At 41.6% G+C, this 23,957-nt stretch overlaps 1 protein-coding gene across 1 annotated transcript in view; it reads left to right on the forward strand.

The window, feature by feature from the left end:
* LOXHD1 (lipoxygenase homology PLAT domains 1) overlaps positions 1–23,957 on the forward strand; it is a 269,577-nt gene that overhangs the window by 63,734 nt on the left and 181,886 nt on the right. Inside the window, exons 10-13 of the mRNA XM_067464668.1 lie at positions 5,240–5,400; positions 9,201–9,287; positions 16,923–17,058; positions 22,817–22,971. Coding sequence (XP_067320769.1) covers positions 5,240–5,400; positions 9,201–9,287; positions 16,923–17,058; positions 22,817–22,971 — 539 coding nt within the window. The remainder of the gene's footprint in view (positions 1–5,239; positions 5,401–9,200; positions 9,288–16,922; positions 17,059–22,816; positions 22,972–23,957) is intronic.

Raw genomic sequence — 23,957 nt, forward strand, 5'->3', positions numbered from 1 at the left:
ACCCATTGCCTAATTGCTTTCTTTCCTATTAACCTTCCCCTCCTCTCCTCCTCCCCCTCTTTCTTCACCTTTCTTTTGGGATTCAAGAACTCGGAAATCTACCCAATCTCTCCTCTTTTAACAAAACTGAGTACTGTTGCATATCATCCACATGTTTGGCCACGACAGTTCAGATTAATCCTCTGTCATCCCATTTTTTTCAGTTGCCTTCAAAATGTCCCTTTTTTTCTCTCCTCTTTTATCCTCATCTTACTTCAGTTGTGGGGAACTGACTTTAAACTGAAAAGTAACTGTATTAATGAACTCAGCAGTGGAGAGGAGATGGGATATGAGAGATCTTCTCCTTTCCAGGATTCTCAGAAAAAAGCAAACTGCTGCAGTTGGTCCTTTCTTATATGTCATTAATTCCTTTCCCCATTTTAACTACACTCTGATGGTGCTTGGACACATATGTCCCAGTTTCCATCTTCAAAACAGTGGAGTTTGTGTGGTTGTTAAAGAGTGGGAAGACCTTCAAAGTTACTAGGAAACTCTCCAAACATTTCTGCCTCTCCGCTAGCTCCAGGATGTCCATTATCCTCAACAGTAATTGATGTTTCAGAAACAAAGCATTGCATAAGGTTTGTAATTGGTGGGAGGAATTCATCCTTGCCTTCTGCCTGTCCTTTCCCTGATCACATTAGTGCAACAAATTATTTTAAAATGGGTTAAAATGCTGCATAATCAAGGTACCTCTGCGGTAAATGGTTTGTCCTGTTTGAGATGCAATCCCGTTGAAATCCAGTTTATTACCACAGACATTCCTTAATGTTTTATCCACTTTATCTCAGTGCAGCAGTCCATTCATCCAAAGCATTTATGACCTTTACACTGCCGTATTATCAACCCTGATTGCTATTGACAGTGTAATTCCTTTGTGATGGCTGGATATTAAATGGGCAAGAAGCAATGGCCTTGAGTAATTGGTGACCTTTAATAGCCATATGTGGGGATGACTTGTATTGTCATCTCACCCTCCTGCCTGGCTGGGTGGGGGCATTCCTTTGCTGTCCTTTGGCAAGACCTCTGTCTGAATCCATTTTCTGGTGTCTATGGCAAGGAGACTTTCTGTGGAGCCTCCTGACATGGCTTGGCATAGTTATTACACTTATTGCTATTTTAGGACTACAGCATCCAATCTTCTGCCCTGGAGATCTGAAGGCTGTAGTCTAAAATGGCAACTTTCCAAAGATCTCAGACCAAAGCTGATGGCGAGGTTGCATTTGCACAGCTAAGGCTTGTTTCTTTAGTGTGTTTTGGAGAGATGGAAATAGAAAGATGCTGACCTGAAATAATGAATGGATGAACAAACGTTGGGTATTTATTTATCGTGTTATCAGCAACCATACCATTATAATTCTAACAGAGCAAAACAAACACACAGATTAAAAAGAAAAAGAAAAAAAACACAGATTTTGCAAATTTGGTAGTTGGTTAAATGTCCTTTGAGCAGTATCTGGCCACTTGGAGTGCCTCTGGTGTTGCCGCAAGAAGGTCCTCCATTGTGCATGTGGCAGGGCTCAGGGTGCATTGCAGCAGGTGGTCAGTGGTTTGTTCTTCTCTGCACTCGCATGCCGAGGATTCCACCCTGTAGCCCCATTTCTTAAGATTGGCTCTGCATCTCGTGGTGCCAGAGCGCAGTCTGTTCAGTGCCTTCCAAGTCGCCCAGTCTTCTGTGTGCCCAGGGGGGAGTCTCTCATCTGGTATCACCCATGGATTGAGGTGCTGGGTTTGGGCCTGCCACTTTTGGACTCTCGCTTGCTGGGGTGTTCCAGCGAGTGTCTCTGTAGATCTAAGAAAACTATGTCTTGATTTAAGTCGTTGATGTGCTGGCTGATACCCAAACAGGAGATGAGCTGGGGATGTCTCTGCCTTGGTCCTTTCACTATTGGCTGCTACTTCCCGGCGGATGTCAGGTGGTGCAATACCGGCTAAGCAGTGTAATTTCTCCAGTGGTGTAGGGCGCAGACACCCTGTGATAATGTGGCATGTCTCATTAAGAGATAAACGTTGTCTCATTAATGAAACAAACGTTGGGTGATAAATAATTACAGCTGAATGGGCTTCCACCATTAATAATAATAATAATAATAATAATAATAATAATAATAATAATATTTTTTATTTGTACCCCACCACCATCTCCCCAATGGGGCCTCGGAGCGGCTTACATGGGGCCAAGCCTGAACAAGAATTACAATATAACAATACAAATTGCAATAAAATAAACAACATAACATTAAAATAAAACATCAAAGTATATAAAACAATATTATGATTATGGTTGTTGTTGATGATGTTATTGGTAACCTGCTTTTATATCAGAAACTCAGATCCAAAGTGCCCATTGTTTACAAATTCCATCAGAGTAGTTATATATTTGATAGTCTCATACTTGCCCATAGCAACTCTTTGTGTTATGTTAGGCTCTCTTATAATTTTGTCTGATGTGTTTAAAACAAAACATTGTATTTCAGATTGGTATGCAATAGGCTTGGGCGGTTTCATTCATTAATTTCGTAATTTGTTATTAATTCGTATTTAAATTAGCTTACGATCCAATATTGAGCCATGCAGGACTACTGTGAGGAGTAATTAAAAATCAAAACAATTTTTCCAATTTATTTCATATTGTTTCGTAATTGTTTCGTAATTGTTTCAAAATTGTTTCGAAATTGTTTCGTAATTGTTTCGTAATTATTTCCTTATGTCTGGTGCAAGTTTTATAGTTGTTGTTTGTTTTATCAGTGATAAAAAATAAATTATCACACCAACAGTCAACAAGAGAGGGAGAGGGAAGCTTCAGAAGTTCCCCCTGTCCCATTTGGAGGGTTTTTTAGCATATTGCGCAATCGCGTCCGCCATTAACGAATCGATTCGTAATTTTACGAAATTTCGTATATTTCGAACTTTTTTAAAGGAAAAATTCGGAATTCTTTAAAAAAACGAAACACAAGGGCCCCCCTAAAAACGAAACGAGTTTAGAACCAAATTTTTCCGTGGTTACCCAAGCCTAGTATGCAACCATTCTGTGTGTAATAATAATACACTTTATTTATATTCTGCTTTATCTCCCCGGAGGGACTCAGAGTGGATTGCAATACACATATGGGGCCTTTTTACACAGTCAGTGAACAACGATATACAATACAGACAAAGATAAAGGGCCTCCCCTTTTTCCATCCCCGGCGTCTGGAGGCGATGCTCATCTCTGGCCATCAGGAGGTGCTCTTGTTCCATTTTTCATGCCGAGGAGCTTGTTATCCATGGATAGATAAATAAATGTTTTAAATAAATAAATAAATAATTGATATCTCTGATTATGTTGCTGGCATGTCTACATATCTGCATGGAGCACCCTTTTACCTTTCCCTGAGGCTGTACCTGTTGATCTACTCGCATTGCATTCTTTCGAACTGCTAAGTTTGCAGGAGCTAGGGCTGACAGTTGAGAGCTCACCCCAACTTGCGGCTTTGAACTGCCAACCTTCCACTCAGCAGCTTTCCTGCAGCTGGCGGTTTAAACCACTGTGCTACCACTGCCCCCTATCCTAATAATAATAATAATAATAATAATAATAATAATATCCCACTTTTTCTCTCCACAAAGGAGACTTAAAGCAGTTACAAAGGAGACTCAGCCCCCAACTACACTGCCATATGAAATTGAGATTATCTGATTTGAACTGGATTATTTGAGTCTACACTCCTATATAATCCAGTTCAAAGCAGATAATCAGAATTTTACATGGCAGTGTAAATGAGGCCTCAAAGCTACAATAACAATAGCAATACTACTACTATTACAGTAATTCATTCCTTTTTGTGAGATCCTCACCGGTATTCTGAATTAATAAAGAGCAAACAGAATTTGAAACTCGGTGGGGATTGTTCTGAGAAATGTTCATGGTTAAGCAAAGATTTGAGTATAGCTCTTTCAGGTCCAGACTCCTAACCATTTCACCAAACTACTTTATTATAGCTGATCAAATGTTTGCCTGAGGGTCAAACTAGATGTTAAGGGAAGTGAATAATCACAATGAATAATCACATTTTCCTGCCCGTTATGCTATTTTTAGAGAAATGTGTGTTTTAGCAATCAGGCTTGCAAATTCAGTTTGGGGTTATTTTCCAGATTGATCACAACATAAAGCTCATTAAAAGCAAGATGCGTGGCTGAAGAAAATGATGTTCTACAACAGTGGTTCTCAACCTGTGGGTCCCCAGGTGTTTTGGCCTACAACTCCCAGAAATCCCAGCCAGTTTTCCAGCTGTTAATTAGGATTTCTGGGAGTTGAAGGCCAAAACATCTGGGGACACACAGCTTGAGAACCACTGTTCTAGAACAAATGGATTTCTTTCACAATTTTAGGGAGCAGCTCTTCCTGGTAGCAAGGAAGTTGCATTTTGTCACTAATTGTGAAAATAATCAGCTTCTGGCATTGGATCAGTTTTAGAATAGCTGTGGTTTTAAGAATAATGTCAAATACTTTCAACAAATAAGATATGATGGAATAGAGAGTTAGATTGTCACTCTAGGAGCTCGAACATGCTGAAACGTGTCTGGATGAGGCTAAACAAAATGGTCAAGGAATGGCTTAGAGAGCTGAGTATGTTTACCCTGGAGAACAAAAGGTTAAGGGGGAAATTATGGCCATGTTTAAATATGTGAAAGGAGAGCCGTTCAGCAGTGGAACTCTCTGCCCTGGACTGTGGTGGAGGCTCCTTCTTTGGAAGCTTTTAAACAGAGGCTGGGTGGCCATCTGTCAGGGGTGCTTTGAATGCAATATTCCTGCTTCTTGGCAGGGGGGCGGACTAGAGTTGGAAGAGGCCCATGAGGTCTCTTCCAACTCTATGATTCTAGGATGTCATGTTAAAGATGGAGCAAACTTGTTTTTCACTGCTCCAGAGGAGCAATGGATTCAAATGCCAGGAAAAGAGATCCCACCTAAATGTTATGAAGAACTTCTGGATGGTAAGAGCTGTTTAATTGTTTACTTTCTGATCCATTTTCTTCTGTGTTGCTCCTCTATCACAATTATTTTATTTATTTATTTATTTATTTATTTATTTATTTATTTATATCCCACCTTTCTCTACCCCAGGGGAAACTCAGAGAGGTGGCTTACAAATGGCACCTTCACAGCATTGTCTTTTCTCATTCAGTTATTATTTTCTCTCTTTCTATCTCTTTTGGGTAGAATATCCTTGGTCGCTGTGGATATGGACGAGTGACATCAAAGGTGCCGGGACGGATGCTCCCATCTTCCTCCAGATTTATGGTGACAAAGGGAAATCTGATGAAATGAAACTGGACAACAAGTCTGATAACTTTGAAGCTGGCCAGACTGACAAATTTATGGTATGTCATTTCATTTTGACTATATGCACAAATCAAAGTGGAGCGATTGTTTATTAGACCCACTGAAACCTTATGCAAGAGATTCATGGCATGAATAAGGATAGGAGGTGAATGTCTCAAAGAGATTATCTTTATAGTACAGGCATAGGAAATCTTCAGCTCTCCAATTGTTTTGGACTCCCCTGAACAATATGAGAAAAGCCTCCTACAAGGATGGTAAAACATCAAAACATGGAAATAATGCATCTTTCCCAGGTTTAGGTATTAGTGTTATCCTGTATTATTAGTATTAGTGTTTAGCTATTAGACTCTCCAGGTGTTTTGGACTTCAACTTCCACAATTCTTAACAGCCTACTGACTGTTAGGAATTGTGGAAGTTGAAGTCGGAAACACCTGAAGGGATGAAGTTTGCCCATACCTGCTATAGTGCATATGTGCACTTAGAATCATAGAATCATAGAATCAAAGAGTTGGAAGAGACCTCATGGGCCATCCAGTCCAAACCCATTCTGCCAAGAAGCAGGAATATTGCATTCAAATCACCCCTGACAGATGGCCATCCAGCCTCTGTTTAAAAGCTTCCAAAGAAGGAGCCTCCGCCACACTCTGGGGCAGAGAGTTCCACTGCTGAATGGCTCTCACAGTCAGGAAGTTCTTCCTTATGTTCAGATGGAATCTCCTCTCTTGTAGTTTGAAGCCATTGTTCCACGTCCTAGTCTGCAAGGAAGCAGAAAACAAGCTTGCTCCCTCCTCCCTGTGGCTTCCTCTCACATATTTATAGGTGGCTATCATATCTTCTCTCAGCCTTCTCTTCTTCAGGCTAAACATGCCCAGCTCCTTAAGCCGCTCCTCATAGGGCTTGTTCTCCAGACCCTTGATCATTTTAGTCGCCCTCCTTTGGACACCTTCCAGCTTGTCAATATCTCTCTTGAATTGTGGTGCCCAGAATTGGACACAATATTCCAGGTGTGGTCTAACCAGAGCATAATAGAGGGGTAGCATTACTTCCCTAGATCTAGACACTATGCTCCTACTGATGCAGGCCAAAATCCCATTGGCTTTTTTTGCCGCCACATCACATTGTTGGCTCATGTTTAACTTGTTGTCCACGAGGACTCCAAGATCTTTTCCACACGTACTGCTCTCGAGCCAGGCGCCCCCATTTTGTATCTTTGCATTTCATTTTTCCTGCCAAAGTGGAGTATCTTCATTTGTCACTGTTGAACTTCATTTTGTTAATTTTGGCCTTATTTTACTCTCAGTTGGGGAAAAGTTCATTTTTCCTGCATCCTTCCCAACTAGAAATCCTTTCCACTCATTTTTGGTTGATGCTATAGTAGCAAAGTGTGTGAGAGAAAGCTCCTCCTTCCTTGTTTCCCCTCTCCATTTCATAAGTAACCCAGGTATCTGTATGTATGGGAAATGTAATTTCCAGAGTTACTGAATATCTGAAGGGCTGGCTGGAGAACTGGGTTGGTAATACTGGCTTTGGGACTTGGCCTGGAACTTTAAAGTACTTTCCTTCAATTGGTCCTTGAGGTGAGACAGTGGACAAATAGCCCTCGTAGTTAAGCAACACTGGTGATCCAGCATCACTTTCTGTCCTGCACATAATTATCCCATTTATTCTTTCCCTGTATCATGCGATGTGATTTTGAATAGAGGTTTAATGGCCCTTGTGATACAGTATTGACTGGAGCCTGTGGGAAATAAACCTATCATTAAATTGCTGCCGGGATATAGGCATACTCCCTTTCTGCCATCTCAGTTTTGTTGCTCAAATAAATAAACATAGCAGCTACCTTTGCCTTGATGCTTTGAAGCCAGGTGTGAAATGAGTGGATGGCTCTGTCTACACTGGTTTGAAATGGCAAATCAGGCCAAGTGTCATTCATGGACATCCACATTACTCTGGCCCATAACACTGAGCAAAATTCATTTGCCTGGTTTCCCATTGCTGGATGCTTTGCTGATGTCATATGACCCCTTCCCTCTTCTCAGTCATCTCCAAACCAACCAAGACCTCTCTGAGTTCTTGGACTCCCAATTCAACTCATTTGTGCAATTCCAGTTCCATTTGTGCCTATGAAGGAGAATTTCGCAGCAATTCATGTCCCACTGTGCAGGTACTCAGAGGTACCAGGAGCTCCAATTTTGTTTGCTTTGCATTGAATGTTTGTTGTAGTCATAAGTTTCAGGGACTCTGCAGATAGGTGACTTCTTTTGGCTGCAATCATAGGGCAAGCCACCTGTCAATTATAGTTAGGTTCCCTGATCCCGCCCCTTTTTGGGTTTTAGAGGGAATAGGAGCCATTTTGGGTTCAGTCCACACAGAGAAGCCTTTCATGTAGGACGTAATACCAAGAGCTCCTGTAGAAAGTTTCGTCTTCTGCAGCTTGGCCAGGGAGATATACAGCCCACAGCTTGGCCGGGGTTACACAGCCCTATAGCTCCTTTGCTGAGGGACTTCAGTCAGCCATCACGGAAACCTGAATTCCTTTCCCCCTGGAAGTCTACAAAGCTCTGCTTGGTAAGGGTCTCTCGCGGAAGCCAGAAGCAGTTGGTACCGGGTGTAGGGGCTCCATGCCAACAGAGGCAAAGATAGACTGCCCAGATTAGAAGTTAAGGATTTCCCCATTAGTTACAGTTATGACGATAGTGCCTGTTCCCTGTGGACAAACTTGAAAGAGCCAATAGACTGTTAAGAAAGCCTTAAAGTACCTGTTTGTTTTCATTAATAAAGAACTTTGTTGAACCTTTAAGCAATCTAAAGACTCTGCTTTAAGGAAATCCAAGGGCCTTTAATCTGAGGCAGCCCCGGCGTCCCGTTGGGCACACAGAATTTATGTCCTGTCTACAGTCTTATGCACAGGCCCAGTGTGCGACAGCACACCCACTATAGCAGTGGTTCTCAACCTTTCTAATACTGCGACCCCTTAATGCAGTTTCTCATGTTGTGGTGTCCCCTGGCCATAAAATTATTTTTGTTGCTACTTCATAACTGCAATTTTGCTACTGTTATGAATCGTAATGTAAATGTCTGATATGCAGGATGTGTTTTCATTCACTGGACCAAATTTGGCAGAAATACCTAATACACCCAAATTTGATACCGGTGAGGTTGGGGTGTGTGTGTGCGATTTTCTCATTTGGGAGTTGTAGCTACTGGGATTTATAGTTCCCCTACAATCAAAGAGCATTTTGAACTCCATCAATGGTGGAATTGAGCCAAACTTGGCACACAGAACTCCCATGACCAACAGAAAATACTGGGTTTGGTGGGCATTGACCTTGAGTTTTGGAGTTGTAGTTCACCTACATCCAGAGAGCACTGTGGACTCAAACAAGGACGGATCTGGACCAAACTTGGCACGGATACTTAATATGACCAAATGTGAACACTGGTGGAGTTTGGGGAAAATAGACCTTGACAGTTGGGAGTTGTAATTGATTTATAGTTCAACTACAATCAAAGAGCATTTTGAACCCCACCAATGATAGAATTGGGCCAAACTTCCCACACAGAACCCCCATGACCAACAGAAAATACTGTAGGGATTTGGGATGAATTGACAGTGATTTAGAGGAGATGTAGTTCACCTATATACAGAGAGCACTGTGAACTCAAATGATTATGCCAAAAGGATTCAAAGGACCATCAGAAATATGTGTTTTCTGATAGTCTTTGGTGACCCCTCTGAAACCCCCTCAGAGGTCCTGACCCCCAGCTTTAGAAACACTGCACTATAGGAATATACTGTTTAGCTGAGTTTATTCCAATATGTCTTTGTGCATACAGATTGAGCTTCCAGATCTGGGTATTTTATACAAGATCCGGATATGGCATGAGAAGCGGAGTCCGTTTGCTGGCTGGCATCTGGACAAGGTAAGAAGCCAGTAGAAAAGAGGGCCACTCCAGGCAATAAAGGAGCTGGAGTAGGTTAATGGTTTGAATGTTGGACTAGGATGCTGGGAGAACAAAGTTTGAATCCCCTTTCGGCCGTAGAAACTCACCGGATGATCATGAGCCAATCACACTCTCTCAGCATTAGGGGAAGGCAAATCTGCTCTGAAAAAGTATTGTTGACGAAATCATGTGATAGGTTCACTTTAGGTTTGCCATAGCTTGTAAATGGCTTCAAGTCACAAAAGAACAGTAACAAGTAGGTAATAAGCAATTGTATTGGCTATACATGAAGTTCATATTTGTGTCTGGTGTTAATCCAAGTTTGCATTACTCCTTAATGCCTTTTCTATCCTTCCTGCATTCCAGTTTGGAAGGTATGATTGGGGATGAGTACTTTGAGCCATATAAGAGTGGAACCCAAGGGATAGAGTAGGCATGGCCAAAGCAAAATCAGCAGGGCCAGATTTGTTATTCTTTTCAGTTTGGACACTTTCCCTCTGAGTATGCAAAGTATAGCTCAGTTCTATGCATGGCTTCTCAGGAACAATCCTCAGTGTTTATAAAGAGCACCGTGCAGGATTTTAAAAGCCGGACGTTGAATGCTTTAAGAGACATTAATGCAGCCACGGGCAAACTTCAGCCCTCCAGGTATTTTGGACTTCAACTCCCACAATTCCTAACAATTGAGACTTGTGCGCCAACTGCGACCGTACCTCGTGAAGGCGGATCTGGCCAGGGTGGTCCAGTAGTCACCTCCAGATTGGACTACTGTAATGCACTCTACATGGGGCTGCCCTTGAAGATGGCCTAGAAATTTCAGTTGGTTCAACAGTTGGCGGCCAGGTTGTTAACTGGTGCTCCTTACAGAGAAAGGTCAACCCTCCTGTTCAAGGAGCTCTATTGGCTGCCATTCATTTTCCAGGCTCAATTCAAGGCTTCCCTACAAAGCCCTAAATGGTTTGGGACCCCCTACCTGCGTGACCGCATTTCCGTATATGAACCCACACGATCCCTTCGTTCATCTGGTGAGGCCCTGCTCACGATCCCACCAGCATCGCAAGTGCGATTGGTGGGGACGAGGGACAGGACCTTCTCGGTGGTGGCCCCACGACTCTGGAACACGCTCCCCAAGGACATGAGTCACTCCCCAACACTGGCAGTCTTCAGAAGGAGCTTGAAAACAGTGTGCCTTCCCAGATTAAGGAATCCCAAGCAATTGTCCCTAATGCACTTTATGAGAGAGTTGGAATTGTCTGCATACCCTTCTATTCCCAAAATATCCATTCTACCTCACCTGGACATGCCCAGCATTTTTTAGAATTTTAACTATTACATTTGGCCCTGCCACAGATTTTTAACAGTGTCGTGCTTTGTTATTGTTTTATTGGTTGCTTATTTATTGTTGCATTGTATTGTTGTTTGTTGTGTTTTTGTTAATGATGTACTTTGGGCTCGGCCTCTTGTAAGCCGCACTGAGTCCTGCGGGAGATGGTAGCGGGGTACAAATAAAGGATTATTATTATTATTATTATTATTATTATAACAGCCTACTGGCTGTGTCCAAAAACACCTGGAGGGCTGAAAAGTGCTCATGCCTGCTGTAATGCGTGTGTATCTGCTTTCAAGTAACTTTTCAATTATGGTGACCCTATGAATTTCACTGGGTTTTCTTAGGCAATGAATACTCAGAGGTGGTTTTGCCATTTCCTTCTCAAATACAGCCCGCAGCACCTAGTATTCCTTGGTGGTCTCTCATCCAATGCAAACTGACTCTGCTTAGCTACCAAGGTCACGCAGGATCTGCAGGCTATGGCTTCTCCCAGATTGTGTTGTTGTATGCCTTCAAATAATTTAAAGCAGTTCAGACTGCTGGCTTTTGAATATCCTGGCTGTAAATCTTCGAGAATAGCAAAGGGAGAAGCCTGTGAGCCAGAAGGGAAATCTATCTGTCCACCAAATTACATCTGTCCAGCAAATTGGCAGTTCTCCATTCCTGCTTTATACCTTCTGGGAGCCCTTTTGAGTCCTTATTGGGAGAAAACAAAGCTATAAATAAAATCATATACATTCAAATCAATCAAACAATTTTGGAGAGGTTCTGATAATTTGCCAGTAAAGCAGACTGTTCTTTGTTTTTGGACATATTCTGGGATACACAAAGGCAGTGGGAAGAATATTAGACCTCACCATCCAGAAAATTCACACTAAAAGTTAAAACATGTTAAAACATTATTGTTTAACTTGCTTTAATTTGTTATTGTAATATCCTTAGACTGTAATTATTGTTACATTTATATTGAGTTTATGGTAGGCTACCTGGAGATCCTGGGATATAGGTTATATATCTTTCAATAATTGGATTGATAATTTGAGACATCTCTAAATAAAACAGAAAGAAAGCTGTTTTCTAAGAGAATCTTATTCACTCTGACTAATTTTTTTGCACAAGGAATGTCTAAACAATTTTTCAGAAATCCTGGGATTTCTTACTGGAAAATCCACTGGTTTTTCAACTTCAGAATACCAAGCCGAGAAATAATGCAATTGCATAAAATATTAAAATTATTTATTATTTTATTTATTTATTTACAGTATTTATATTCTGCCCTTCTCACCCTGAAGAGGACTCAGGATGGATCACAATGCACACATACATGGCAAACATTCAATGCTGTTTTCTTTTTTTTGAATATATTTTTATTGAGAATATAATCCTCTCCTAGAGCGCAGGAGCTTCGAATGATACACGTCTTCATTTTTTTCATTGTTTTCGACATATAAGACAGACGGACAGACAGATAGAGGTATTTCAGCATTTTCCAACTTTGGCACCTGGAGGTCATGCTCAATTCTGGCCACAGGGAGGTGCTGTTGCTCCATCTGCTGTGACGACAACCCTTTTTGATAATAGAATTTCCCTTCTTGTTCTTTGATCACCTTGTAAAAATTAAAAATAAATATATTTCCTAGTTATATGTATTATATTTTGATACTAGGGACATAGGGCTAGCAAGGTACTTATACAAAGGCTGGAGGTGAAGATGGCTCAGGAAAAAAGAAAGGGAAGGCCAGGGGAGGGGAGGGGTGCCCATTGGCCCAAATCCCCAGCCAAGCAGGAAGCCAGAGTGTGACCTCCATTCACAAACACAACAACAAAGCCCACTAAAGCATACCAGGTGCCCCAAAGATAGGACAAAAGGATACCTGTTGGAAATGTGAAACAGTAAAGGCACCTTTTTCCATATGTGGTGGAATTGTAGAAAAGCAAAAAAATACTGGAAAGGAATTTATGATGCCACCCAGAAGATCTTACAGGAATAAATTAAATCCAAACCAGAATATTTTCTGTTGAGTAGCATAGGCATAAAACTACAAAAAATAAAGACATCCTCGTTAACTATCTGACAACAACATCCAGAATTGTATATGCGCGATATTGGAGAGTAGCAGAAATTAGGCCTGGGCGGTTTCGTTTCGTTAATTCGTAATTCGTTAATAATTCGTTAATTTTTCCAATTACAAAACGATAATGAACCATTCTGGAGCAATCATTAAAAAAAACCGAATTTTTAAACACGTTTTGTAAATGCTTCGTATTTCGTTATTGTATTCGTTTCGTTATTGTTCTGAGGTCGTTTCGTTATTATTTCCGCATGTCTGGGCCAGTTTTATGGTTTAATTAGTGAAAAAAAATTATAATATCACACCAACAGTCAAGAACAGAGGGAGAGGGAAGCTTCAGAAGGTTTTGGAGGTTTTTTAGCGTATTTCGCGATCGCGTCCGCCATTAACGAATCGATTCGTTATTGTTTCGGAAATCGATTCGTTAATTTTTTACCATTTACGAAATTTCATAAATATCGAACTTTTTAAAAGGAAAATTTTGTAATTATTTTAAATATCGAAACAAAAAAAAAACCCAAATACAAATCGATTTTAGAAACAATTTTTTGCGTTGTTACCCAGGCCTAGCAGAAATCCCAACAACTAAGGAATGGTTGATAAAAATGGTGAAAATCATGAGCATGAAACTAATACAACTATCATACCGACAAAGCAACTCTAGGAAAGAAACAGACTGGATTTATTGATTAATTATATGCCATATGGTTCACATGGCAGTATCAATCCATTCTTTGGGGCAGTGCAATGAGGCAATAATACGTAGAATGGTGTCCTGAGATGATTTTTTAACAGAAAATATTCTGGATTGAATCTAATTTGTTCCTGTAAGATCTTCTGTGTGGCATCATACATTTCTTTTCAGTATTTTTTTGCTTTTGTACAGTTCCACCACATATGGAAAAAGGTGCCTTATATCCATTCTAAAGTGGATATAAGTGATTTTAATGTTTGTATATATTTATGGTTTTATGTCCCGGCATTGAATGTTTGCCGTATGTATGTTGTGCTCCGCTCTGAGTCCCTTGAAGGGTGAGAAGGGCGGAATATAAATGTTTTAAATAAGTAAGTAAGTAAATAAATAAATAAGATGAGGATTTTAATATAAATAAGCAAAAGGAGTAAGGGAAAAATATCTATTCTTTGGAACGAATTAAATAGAAATAACAAGAAACTCTGAAAAATTCCAGATTCAAATTCACGATGAAGAGGAAGGGAAGTCTACCAAACTCCCCAATCCCCATATTTCCCCTCCCTTCTATCCCCACTCTTCCCTACCCAAAACCCAACCAGTCCCCTTTTCTCTCCCATTTTATGTAAATTGAAAACTTCATTAGAAACTATATATTTTTAAAAAGTGTGTCACTAACATGAATGGATGGAAAGCTCTGATGTAGGGGTAGTGTTGCAACATATGGGCATCCATTTGCTAGGAGTGGAGTCACTGGTGCCCCATGGTCCAATGCACAATAGATGCAAACTGGCTAGTGGAGCACAACAGGAGTACCAGATGTGCATCAATAGTGCCCAATGCACCCTAGAAATTACTCCACTCACATGGGAGCACTTTTGCCTTTGTTCACATCTTTGCAATGCACTAACAGGGTTTTGTTGCATTTCTTGAATATAGCTATGGATTCGTAAAGCTATGAAATATAGATCGCAGCATAGGCTCCCAGCCAGGCTCCTTTTGTCACTCAGCCATGTACAGCAATGAGAAATTGCCATTTACCTTTGTAAAAATAAGGTCACATCACTCACAGATCCTGGCTTTTGGGCCTCTAATGCGATTTGATAGGTTTCTGCCCTCTTCTGTGCCGCACGGATGTTTAGAGGATCTAGCTGAGGGTTAGTAAACCATGAAGCATTGCAGAGATGTATGCTGGGTCCACAGATTCATCCACGCGGTCAGTCTCCCCTCATTAGTCTTGGCTTGCTGTCGTTTCCACTCCAGGATAAAAAAGATGACATCCGCTTGCAAAGGAGTTGCAGCTCGTTCTGTTGTTGGAGGGTCTCTCAAAGGACTGTCTGTAGGATGCTGCAGATTAATCAGTTATAAACCTTTTGTGGCATAGTCCTGTTTATTCAGGAATGAGTCCCTCGAAATGCCATGGAGCTTGCTTTCTATTAAATCTGCTTTAGAATTATGGGTCTACAGGGAAGTTCTTTGTGTCTACTATCCTCCCTCTTCATTTGCTGTTGTTGGAAGCACAGTAAGAAATTGCAAATAAAGGCATTCCTTCTTTTTTACTTGAAAGAGCACCTCTGTAGGAATTTCTAGATCTTCCAGCATGACTCTCTGATCAACTTCTATTGGCACCTGATCATCAGATCACATTGGAGGACCTAGAGCAGTGGTTCTCAACCTTCCTCATGCCACAACCCTTTAAGACAGTTCCTCCTGTTGTGGTGACCCCCAATCATAAAATTATTTTCGTTGCTACTTCATAACTGTAATCTTGCCACTGTTAAGAATCGTAATGTAAAATCTGATATGCAGGATCAGGCCCGTAGCCAGGATTTTGTTTCGGGGGGAGCTGAGTTTGATTCGAGGGCGGGCGGGGGGGGGGGGCTGAGTCTGAGTGAAAGAGGGTCTACCCTAGCAAAACCTTTGTATCGTTATGGCAATTGCCCCATGCATATGGGATATATTGAGCATGGTGATCAGATCATGATATGAATAACAACAGTTTAAATAATGTACCAGTAAGCTCCATGTAGTCATGCCAGCCACATGACCTTGGAGGTGTCTATGGACAATGCTGGCTCTTCGGCTTAGAAATGGAGATGAGCACCACACCCCAGAGTCAGACATGACTGGACTTAATGTCAGGGGACAACGTTTACTTTACCTTAAGGCCTTCTCGTGGACCACCATGAGAATTTCGGGGGGGGGGGGGGGCTCAAGCCCCCCAAGCCCCCCCCCCCCCCCGGCTACATGCCTGTGCAGGATGTATTTTCATTCACTAAACCAAATTTGGTTAAAACACCCGATACTTGAATACTGGTGCGGTTGGGGGGGGGGGGGGGGGGCATTGATTCTGTCATGTTGGAGTTGTACTTGCTGGGATTTATAGTTAACCTACCATCAAAGAGCCCCTTGAACCCCACCATCAATAGAATTGGGCCAAACTTCCCACACAGAAACCGCATGACCAACAGAAAATACTGGAGGGATTCGGGAGTAATTTACAGTGATTTAAGGGAGATGTAGTTCACCTACATCCGGAGAGCACTGCAAACCCAATCAACGATGGATCTGGAATAAATTTCAGCATACTTGGTATGCTGAAATTTGGATATTGATGGGGTGAGGATGGGGAATTGATTTTCTTATTTGGCAATTGTAGTTGCTGGGATTTATAGTTCACCTACAATCAAGAGCGTTCTGAACCTAGCCCACAATGGAACTGCACCAAACTTGGCACACTACCTACACGGCCAACATCAAATACTGATGGGGTTGAGGGGCCGGCCAATCATAGCAGTAGGAGGGCTTTTCGTGGGAGGATTCACTATCTGTTTCCAAAAAGGAAGAGAAGGAGAAAGGGTGACCCCTCTGAAACCACCTCGTGACCCCCCCCCCCCCCCCGGGGATCTCGACCCCCAGGTTGACAAACACTGACCTAGAGATTCTTCAAGATGCATTATCTCTAGAAATCTTTCAGTCTTCTAGTATGACCAGTGGAAGTTGACCATAACATTAACACTGGAGGACCTAGAGATTTCTAGAGAGAACATAAAGCAACAATAGGAAACTTTACCAAGCCAATAAGATTAGACGCAGATAATCAAGATGGATTTAAACAGTGTATTTTAATGTTGAAGCAAATGTTTTTTTATGTTGACGTATGCATATAATGAATTCATATCCCAGCATTGAATGTTTGCTGTTTGTATGTTGTGCTCCACTCTGAGTCCCCTTTGAGGTGAGAAGGGTGGAATATAGATGTTTTAATCAAAACTGTAAACAGTCAAATCTGCAAAAGTCAAATTGCAAATGTAGAGGGACAACTAAGGTGAAGGGATCCTTGAGCTTTACTGCTGTCTATATTTTCTTATCATTCTTTGCCTTTGCCGTATCAACCATGGGTTAGTTCTCTGCAGTTCATAAACTTCTAAATGTTTGTTTCATACCCTCTCCACCTCAGTTGTCCTATTGCTGATTGTATAAACAAATCTGACTCTGCTGCCATTTCTATTTGATTAAAGGTAACTCTTTTGAAAACTCTGACAAAAGAGAAATATACTTTCCGCTGTGGCCGCTGGCTGGATAGCAGTGAAGATGACTTTGAGATTGGGAGGGAACTCACAGCTGAAGGACCACTAGTGACAGAAGTGATGCCAGGTGAGAAGAAAACTGCATGGGGCACAATGGAGTAGCAGTTAACCATTTTTGAAGCAGGGAAGGGCAACTGTGGGAGGATAAGGGGCCCTGGGGAACCCTGGAGGGCCATGCCCCTATCATCACAGTGCCATGCAAGAAATCATTTCATGCCTCTGAGAGTGTGTATGGAGAATTTTCACAATGCGTTTAGGTCCCAAAGTAGACCAAAATGTCCTCTGTGTCTCCTAGACGGCATACGGGGGCATTTTTTGATTTTAAAAATAACAAAGTTTACCATTTTTAAAGCTCTAAGGCAGTGGTTCTCAACCTTTCTAGTGCCACGACCCCCTAATACAGTTCCTCGAGTTGTGGTGACCCCCACCAAAAATATTTTCATTGCTCTTTCATAACTGTATTTTGCTCCTGTTATGAATCATAATGTAAATATCTGATATTTTCATTCACGGGACCAAATTCAGCACAAATACCTGATACACCCAAATTTGAATACTGGTGGGGTTGGGAGTGGGGGTTTGATTTTGTCATTTGGGAGTAATAGTTGCTGGGATTTATAGTTCACTACAATCAAAGAGCATTCTGAACTCCACCGGTGATGGAATTGAACCAAACTTGGCACACAGAACTTCCATGACCAACAGAAAATACTGGAAGTGTTTGGTGGGCATTGCCTTTGGGTTTTGGAGTTTTAGTTTACCTATATCCAGACAGCACTGTGGACTCAAACAATGATGGATCTGGCACAAATACCCAATATGCACAAATGTGAAAACTGGTGGAGTTTGGGGAAAATAGACCTTGATATTTGGAAGCTGTAGTGGCTGGGATTTATAGTTCACCTACAATCAAAGAGCATTCTGAACCCCACCAATAGTAGAATTGGGCCAAACTTCCCACACAGAACCCCCATGACAAATAGAAAATATTGTGTTGTTGTAGGTTTTCCCGGCTATATGGCCATGTTCTAGAGGCATTTTCTCCTGACGTTTCGTTTGCATCTATGGCAAGCATCCTCAGCGGTAGTGAGGTCTGTTGGAAGTAGGAAAATGGGTTTATATATCTGTGGAATGACCAGGGTGGGACAAAGGACTCTTGTCTGCTGGAGCTAGGTGTGAATGTTTCAACTGACCACCTTGATTAGCATTTAATGGCTTGGAAGCGCCTGGGGGAATCCTTTTTTTTTTTTGAGAGGTGATTTGATGTGCCTGATTGTTTACTCTCTGTTGTTTTGCTGTTGTAATTTTTGAGTTTTTAAAATACTTTTTGAGTTTTTTAATCTCCTGAGGATGCTTGCCATAGATGCAGGCGAAACGTCAGGAGTAAATGCCTCTAGAACATGGCCATATAGCCCGGAAAACCTACAACAACCCAGTAAATCTGGCCATGAAAGCCTTCGACAATACAGAAAATACTGTGTTTTCTGATGGTCTTTGGCAACCCCTCTGACACCCCCTCATGACCCCCCAGGGGTCCTGAGCCCCAGGTTGAGAAACACTTCTTTAAGGTCATGGGGGGGGGGGGGGTCAAACATGGCCCTAAGGAGACTCCCATTGGCATGTTAGCTCAAGGTCACAAATAAATACCTTGGATATGTTACCTTTTAAAATCAGCAACCCTTTAATATCTTGTCTAAATTGGCAAATGAGATTGTAGGCCAAAAATTAGTAATATTCCAAAGCTCTGTCCTAATGTGATGTGTGCTTTTCCAAGTAGACATAATTCCAAAAGTTTGCTCTGTAGTTTGAAGGAGTATGAGTTTTATTTTTTCCTTATATCAGGATTCTCCACTTCCACCCCCAAATGTTATCTGTTAGGCTTGGGCGGTTTCGTTCGTTAATTTCGTAATTCGTTATTAATTCGTATTTAAATTAGCTTACGATCAAATATTTTGCCATGCAGGAATAGTGTGAGGAGTAATTAAGATTCGAAACAATTTTTCCAATTTATTTCGTAATTATTTTGTAATTATTTCGAAATTATTTCGTAATTATTTTGTAATTATTTTCGCATGTCTGATGCAAGTTTTATAGTTGTTGTTTGTTTTATCACACCAACAGTCAACAACAGAGGGAGAGGGAAGCTTCAGAAGTTCCTCCTGTCCCATTTGGAGGTTTTTTTTAGCATATTGCGCAATCTCGTCCGCCATTAACAAATCAATTCGTAATTTTACGAAATTTCGTAAATTTCGAAATTTTTAAAAGGAAAATTTCGGAATTATTAAAAAAAACGAAACGAGTTTAGAACCAAATTTTTCCGTGGTTACCCAAGCCTATTATCTGTACCAAACTTACATTTGTGCACAGAAAATAGTTCATTGTACACATTACGCCTACTTTTTGAGAAAAAATGATGTTATTTTGTGCAAATCTTTTGAAAACAATTACTGCTGGTCTGGTTAAGGGTAGTATTATCACACTATTGTGTGTTCCACCTGTGGCACTGCTCTGCAGAAGCCCAAACCCACTCAAGGTTCTGCAGATTAAAGCAGAGGTTTGGATGAGATGCGGCCAAGCCTTCCCCAGCAGCACCGACTTGCTCCCATTGATCAGTATGCAGAGGAGAGCCGTTCCCGAGATGTTGCAGGGATGATTATAATTGCAAATGCAATGATTAAAATGTCAACAAACCTTTGATGAAGTTTATTTTTAATCCACTGTGTGAAGTGGTTGACTGTAAGGAACTGTACATGTTCCCTGGTTGGGTGCTATTTGCCAACTGTATGAGACACAAGATGTTGGGAACAAGCTCGATGCTTCCGCTTTTGTTTGTACATTTAGGAATGCAGCTACCTGGACCCAATCCAGATGTTAAGATTGTCCCCTGACAAATGAATTTAGCCCCATTCTTTTGGCAATCTTCAGAAGTTCTTCCATTGAATTTCTCCATTGCCTAGTAACACAAGATATGGAGCCTCAGGCGATCGAGTCAATCTAGTCCTTCTGAAGACTCTGGAATTCCCCAGATGGCTCTGACCCTGACAAGTGTCTTTGATTTGTCAGCCCCTCTTTCTCATGGCTTAGTAAGAGCTGTAAGATAACATGAGCTGGTATTTCTGGAAAGCAGCCTACAAGAACTTTTTTGGAATTGAGTCCAAGTAAAGGTCTGAAAGAAGTTCTCCATCCATCTTACTAAACTTGCTTAATGGTCCAGTGTACCGCTGCATGTCTTAACTTTCTCATTGCAGAGTTTGGCATTCTCTTTCTCCCTCTATAACCATCAAAGTCCTTCATCAGGGCATCATATTTCAATAGTGCCATTTAGTGTCTGGTGAAGAGTGTAGAAAAGTTGGAGAAAGATTTGGCTCTCTCCCTACAGCTTGTTGGCTGAGAAAGGTGGTAAACAAATACAGCAAATAAATAAGTAAATAAATAAAACCTCTAGAAGACCTGTCAATGAAGGTCCGCGTAGTTAAAGTAATGGTATTCCCCGAAGATCACACTGGCAATGAAAATCCACATAGTTAAAGTAATGGTATACCCTGTAGTAATCTATGGATGTGAGAGCTGGACCATAAGGAAGACCGAGCAAAGGAAGATAGATGCTTTTGAACTGTGGTGCTGGAGGAAAATTCTGAGAGTGCCTTGGACCACCAGAAGATTCAACCAGTCCATACTCCAGGAAATAAAGCCCGACTGCTCAATGGAGGGAAGGATAGTAGAGGCAATGATGAAGTACTTTGGCACATCATGAGAAGACATGAAAGCTTGGAGAAGACAATGATGCTGGGCACCACAATTCAAGAGAGATATTGACAAGCTGGAAAGTGTCCAGAGGAGGGCGACTAAAATGATCAAGGGTCTGGAGAACAAGCCCTATGAGGAGCGGCTTAAGGAGCTGGGCATGTTTAGCCTGAAGAAGAGAAGGCTGAGAGGAGATATGATAGCCATGTATAAATATGTGAGAGGAAGCCACAGGGAGGAGGGAGCAAGCTTGTTTTCCGCTTCCTTGGAGACTAGGACGCGGAACAATGGCTTCAAATTACAAGAGAGGAGATTCCATCTGAACATTTGGAAGAACTTCCTGACTGTGAGAGCCATTCAGCAGTGGAACTCTCTGCCCCGGAGTGTGGTGGAGGCTTCTTCTTTCGAAGCTTTTAAACAGAGGCTGGATGGTCATCTGTCAGGGGTGCTTTGAATGCAATATTCCTGCTTCTTGGCAGGGGGTTGGACTGGATGGCCCATGAGGTCTCTTCCAACTCTTTGATTCTATGATTCTATGAAAATGGAAGGAAAAAAGCAAGAGGGGCCAACCAAGGCCAAGATGAATGGATGGTATCCTTGAAATGACTGACTTGACTTTGAAGGAACTGGGGGTGGCCATGGTTGAAATGGACTGGTCCATGAGGTCACGAAGAGTCGGAAACGACTGAATGAATAAACAACAGAAGACCTGGAGTGTATCTACAGTGTAAAATGTAGGCGATTTGACACCAATTTAACTGACATGGCTCAATGCTATCAAATCTTGGGAGTTGTAGTTTGGTTAAGCGTCAACATTCTTGGGCAAAGAAGGTGAAAGACCTCATAAAACTGCATTCATTCTATAGGGTAGGTGCACCTTTAGATCTCTGTGGATGATTTTATCAGTGTGCATCTAGTGTGGGGATGTTGTTGGGGTTCAGCCTGATCCTGATCTGTGTGAACCGGATTCTCTGACAGTTTTTCCAACTGAGCAAGCTCTCCCTGACCCTGACAGTGTGGAATCTGTTGTTGACGCAGAGGTCAGCAGCGATGAAAACGAAACTCAACAGCTGGAGGAAAATGTTTTGGAAGTTAGCCATGATATCACTAGCCGTGATATCTCTCCACCTGGGGTTTTTAATGAGGACCGAAGAGAACAGATAGTTAGAGACAGAAACGTTTCCCAATTTCTACGAAGGTCACATTGATTACAGGAGAAACAGGCCCAGACGTCAAAGTGAAGGGGCATTTCAAAGAATAGCTTCTTTGGTTTAAGAGGCCTCCTGCCGGGTGCCTCTTTAGATCAAGCAACGTTTGGGACTGTGGCTGTGCCTTGGCAGAATTCCTGTGTTTCATGGCCGGTAATCCCAGAGGCTTAGTTATCAAGTTCATGGTTAGTAAAAGGCTAACAGATACCTGGTTCTTGTATTGTGGCTTTTGAAATTTTGCTCAAGTTCAGAGATTCTACTGACTGCTGTGTTTTTCTGTGGCTTTTTGACTTTGCATTTACCTTTCTTTTGTAACCAATTTTTCATCAATAAACAAGGATTGCTTTTCCTACAGTCCAGTTTGGTGGATTTAATCTTATGGTCTCGTTTCTTGAACTGGGATGCAACAGATGTAGCCAGATCCTTCTTCAACCCCTCACCCTCCACTAGTCTCTGAATGTCTATGAAAGGAGGCTATCATAGTGTCATGGTGAATCCTTCTAATGTGGGGTGGGGAATTGTGTCATCATTTACCTGAAAAAGCTTTATTCTACATTAAGTGATGTAGGGATTAATCAAAAGTATGTGTATGTCAGCATGGTTTTGTGAGGTAGCACTGTCCTCAACAATATGTGTTTCAATGTTGTGGAGAGTCTTGTGTTTTTTATTGGGGGGATAACAAGAATCGAAGTGCTAGATCTATAAAAGCCAACCATAGATCACCAGAAATGCCTTCGGGAGCCACAAGCTGCGAAGCAGAACGCTCCAGAATGACTGCACTCAGCCATATGGGAGAAGCTGTGCCGCTTTATTGCTGGACAATTTTTTTTTTACAAAAAAATCATTTTGTTTTATTAACCTGTGCCTTTGCAGTGATAAAGTACCGGGTAACTGTGCACACTGGGAATGTGAGCGGAAGCGGGACAGATGCACACGTCTTTGCTTGTCTCATCGGAGATCAGGGAGACACCGGGGATCGCGTCCTGCAGAACAGTGTGAACACAGTCAATAAATTTGAGAAGGCCAGTGTAAGTCAGTGTTCCTATGTGTGTCTGCTTCAAAGTACAGAGTAATATGCTTGCTGGAGAGGGAGCAAGAGGAATAGAGAGGGAGGAAACAAGACGGGACTGACCCAGCAGGACCAACTAAAGGCCTTTTGTTCAGAGAAGCAAATTGCAGCCACCGCTTCCCACTATGCAGACTAAAGTGCATAATGCCACAATAACTACCCTAAATAGTCACAGTTAAGTATTAACACTGGATCAAAAGGATTAGTGCAAAGGAAGGATTTGACTTATTTCTCCCAGGTTATAGTATACTGCGGAGCCCCCTGTGGCACAGTGGGTTAAAGCACTGAGCTGTTGAGCTTGTTGATCGAAAGGTCGCAGGTTCGATTCCGGGGAGCGGCGTGAGCTTCCGCTGTCAGCCCTAGCTTCTGCCAACCTAGCAGTTTGAAAACATGCAAATGTGAGTAGATCAATAAGTACTGCTCCGGCGGGAAGGTAATGGCGCTCCATGCAGTCATGCCGGTCCCATGATCTTGGAGGTGTCTATGGACAATGCTGGTTCTTCGGCTTAGAAATGGAGATGAGCACCACACCCCAGAGTCAGACATGACTGGACTTAATGTCAGGGGACTACCTTTACCTTTACCTATAGTATACTGCAGGGGTTCTCAAACTTATTCAGCCATGGAGCAATTTTTGAAGCAAAAGTTTCTTGTGAAGCTGCAAGAATTTTTTATATATTATATTATATTGTATTGTATTGTATTGTATTGTATTATAATATTATAGTATATATTGTGTATGTGTGTGTGTGTGTGTGTGTGTGTGTGTGTGTGTGTGTATATATATATATATATATATATATATATATATATCAGGCATGGGTAAACTTTCTGATGCATTTTGTTTAAAAATTTGACAGACGGACCAAGCCAGTGGTAGATGGATAGAAAGTGTTTCCATGAACCAATTGAAAAAAAAAATGAACATACAGTGTTCCCTTGCTA

The sequence above is a fragment of the Anolis sagrei genome, chromosome 2 (genome assembly GCF_037176765.1).
Source record: "Anolis sagrei isolate rAnoSag1 chromosome 2, rAnoSag1.mat, whole genome shotgun sequence".
NCBI classification, from domain to species: domain Eukaryota; kingdom Metazoa; phylum Chordata; class Lepidosauria; order Squamata; family Dactyloidae; genus Anolis; species Anolis sagrei.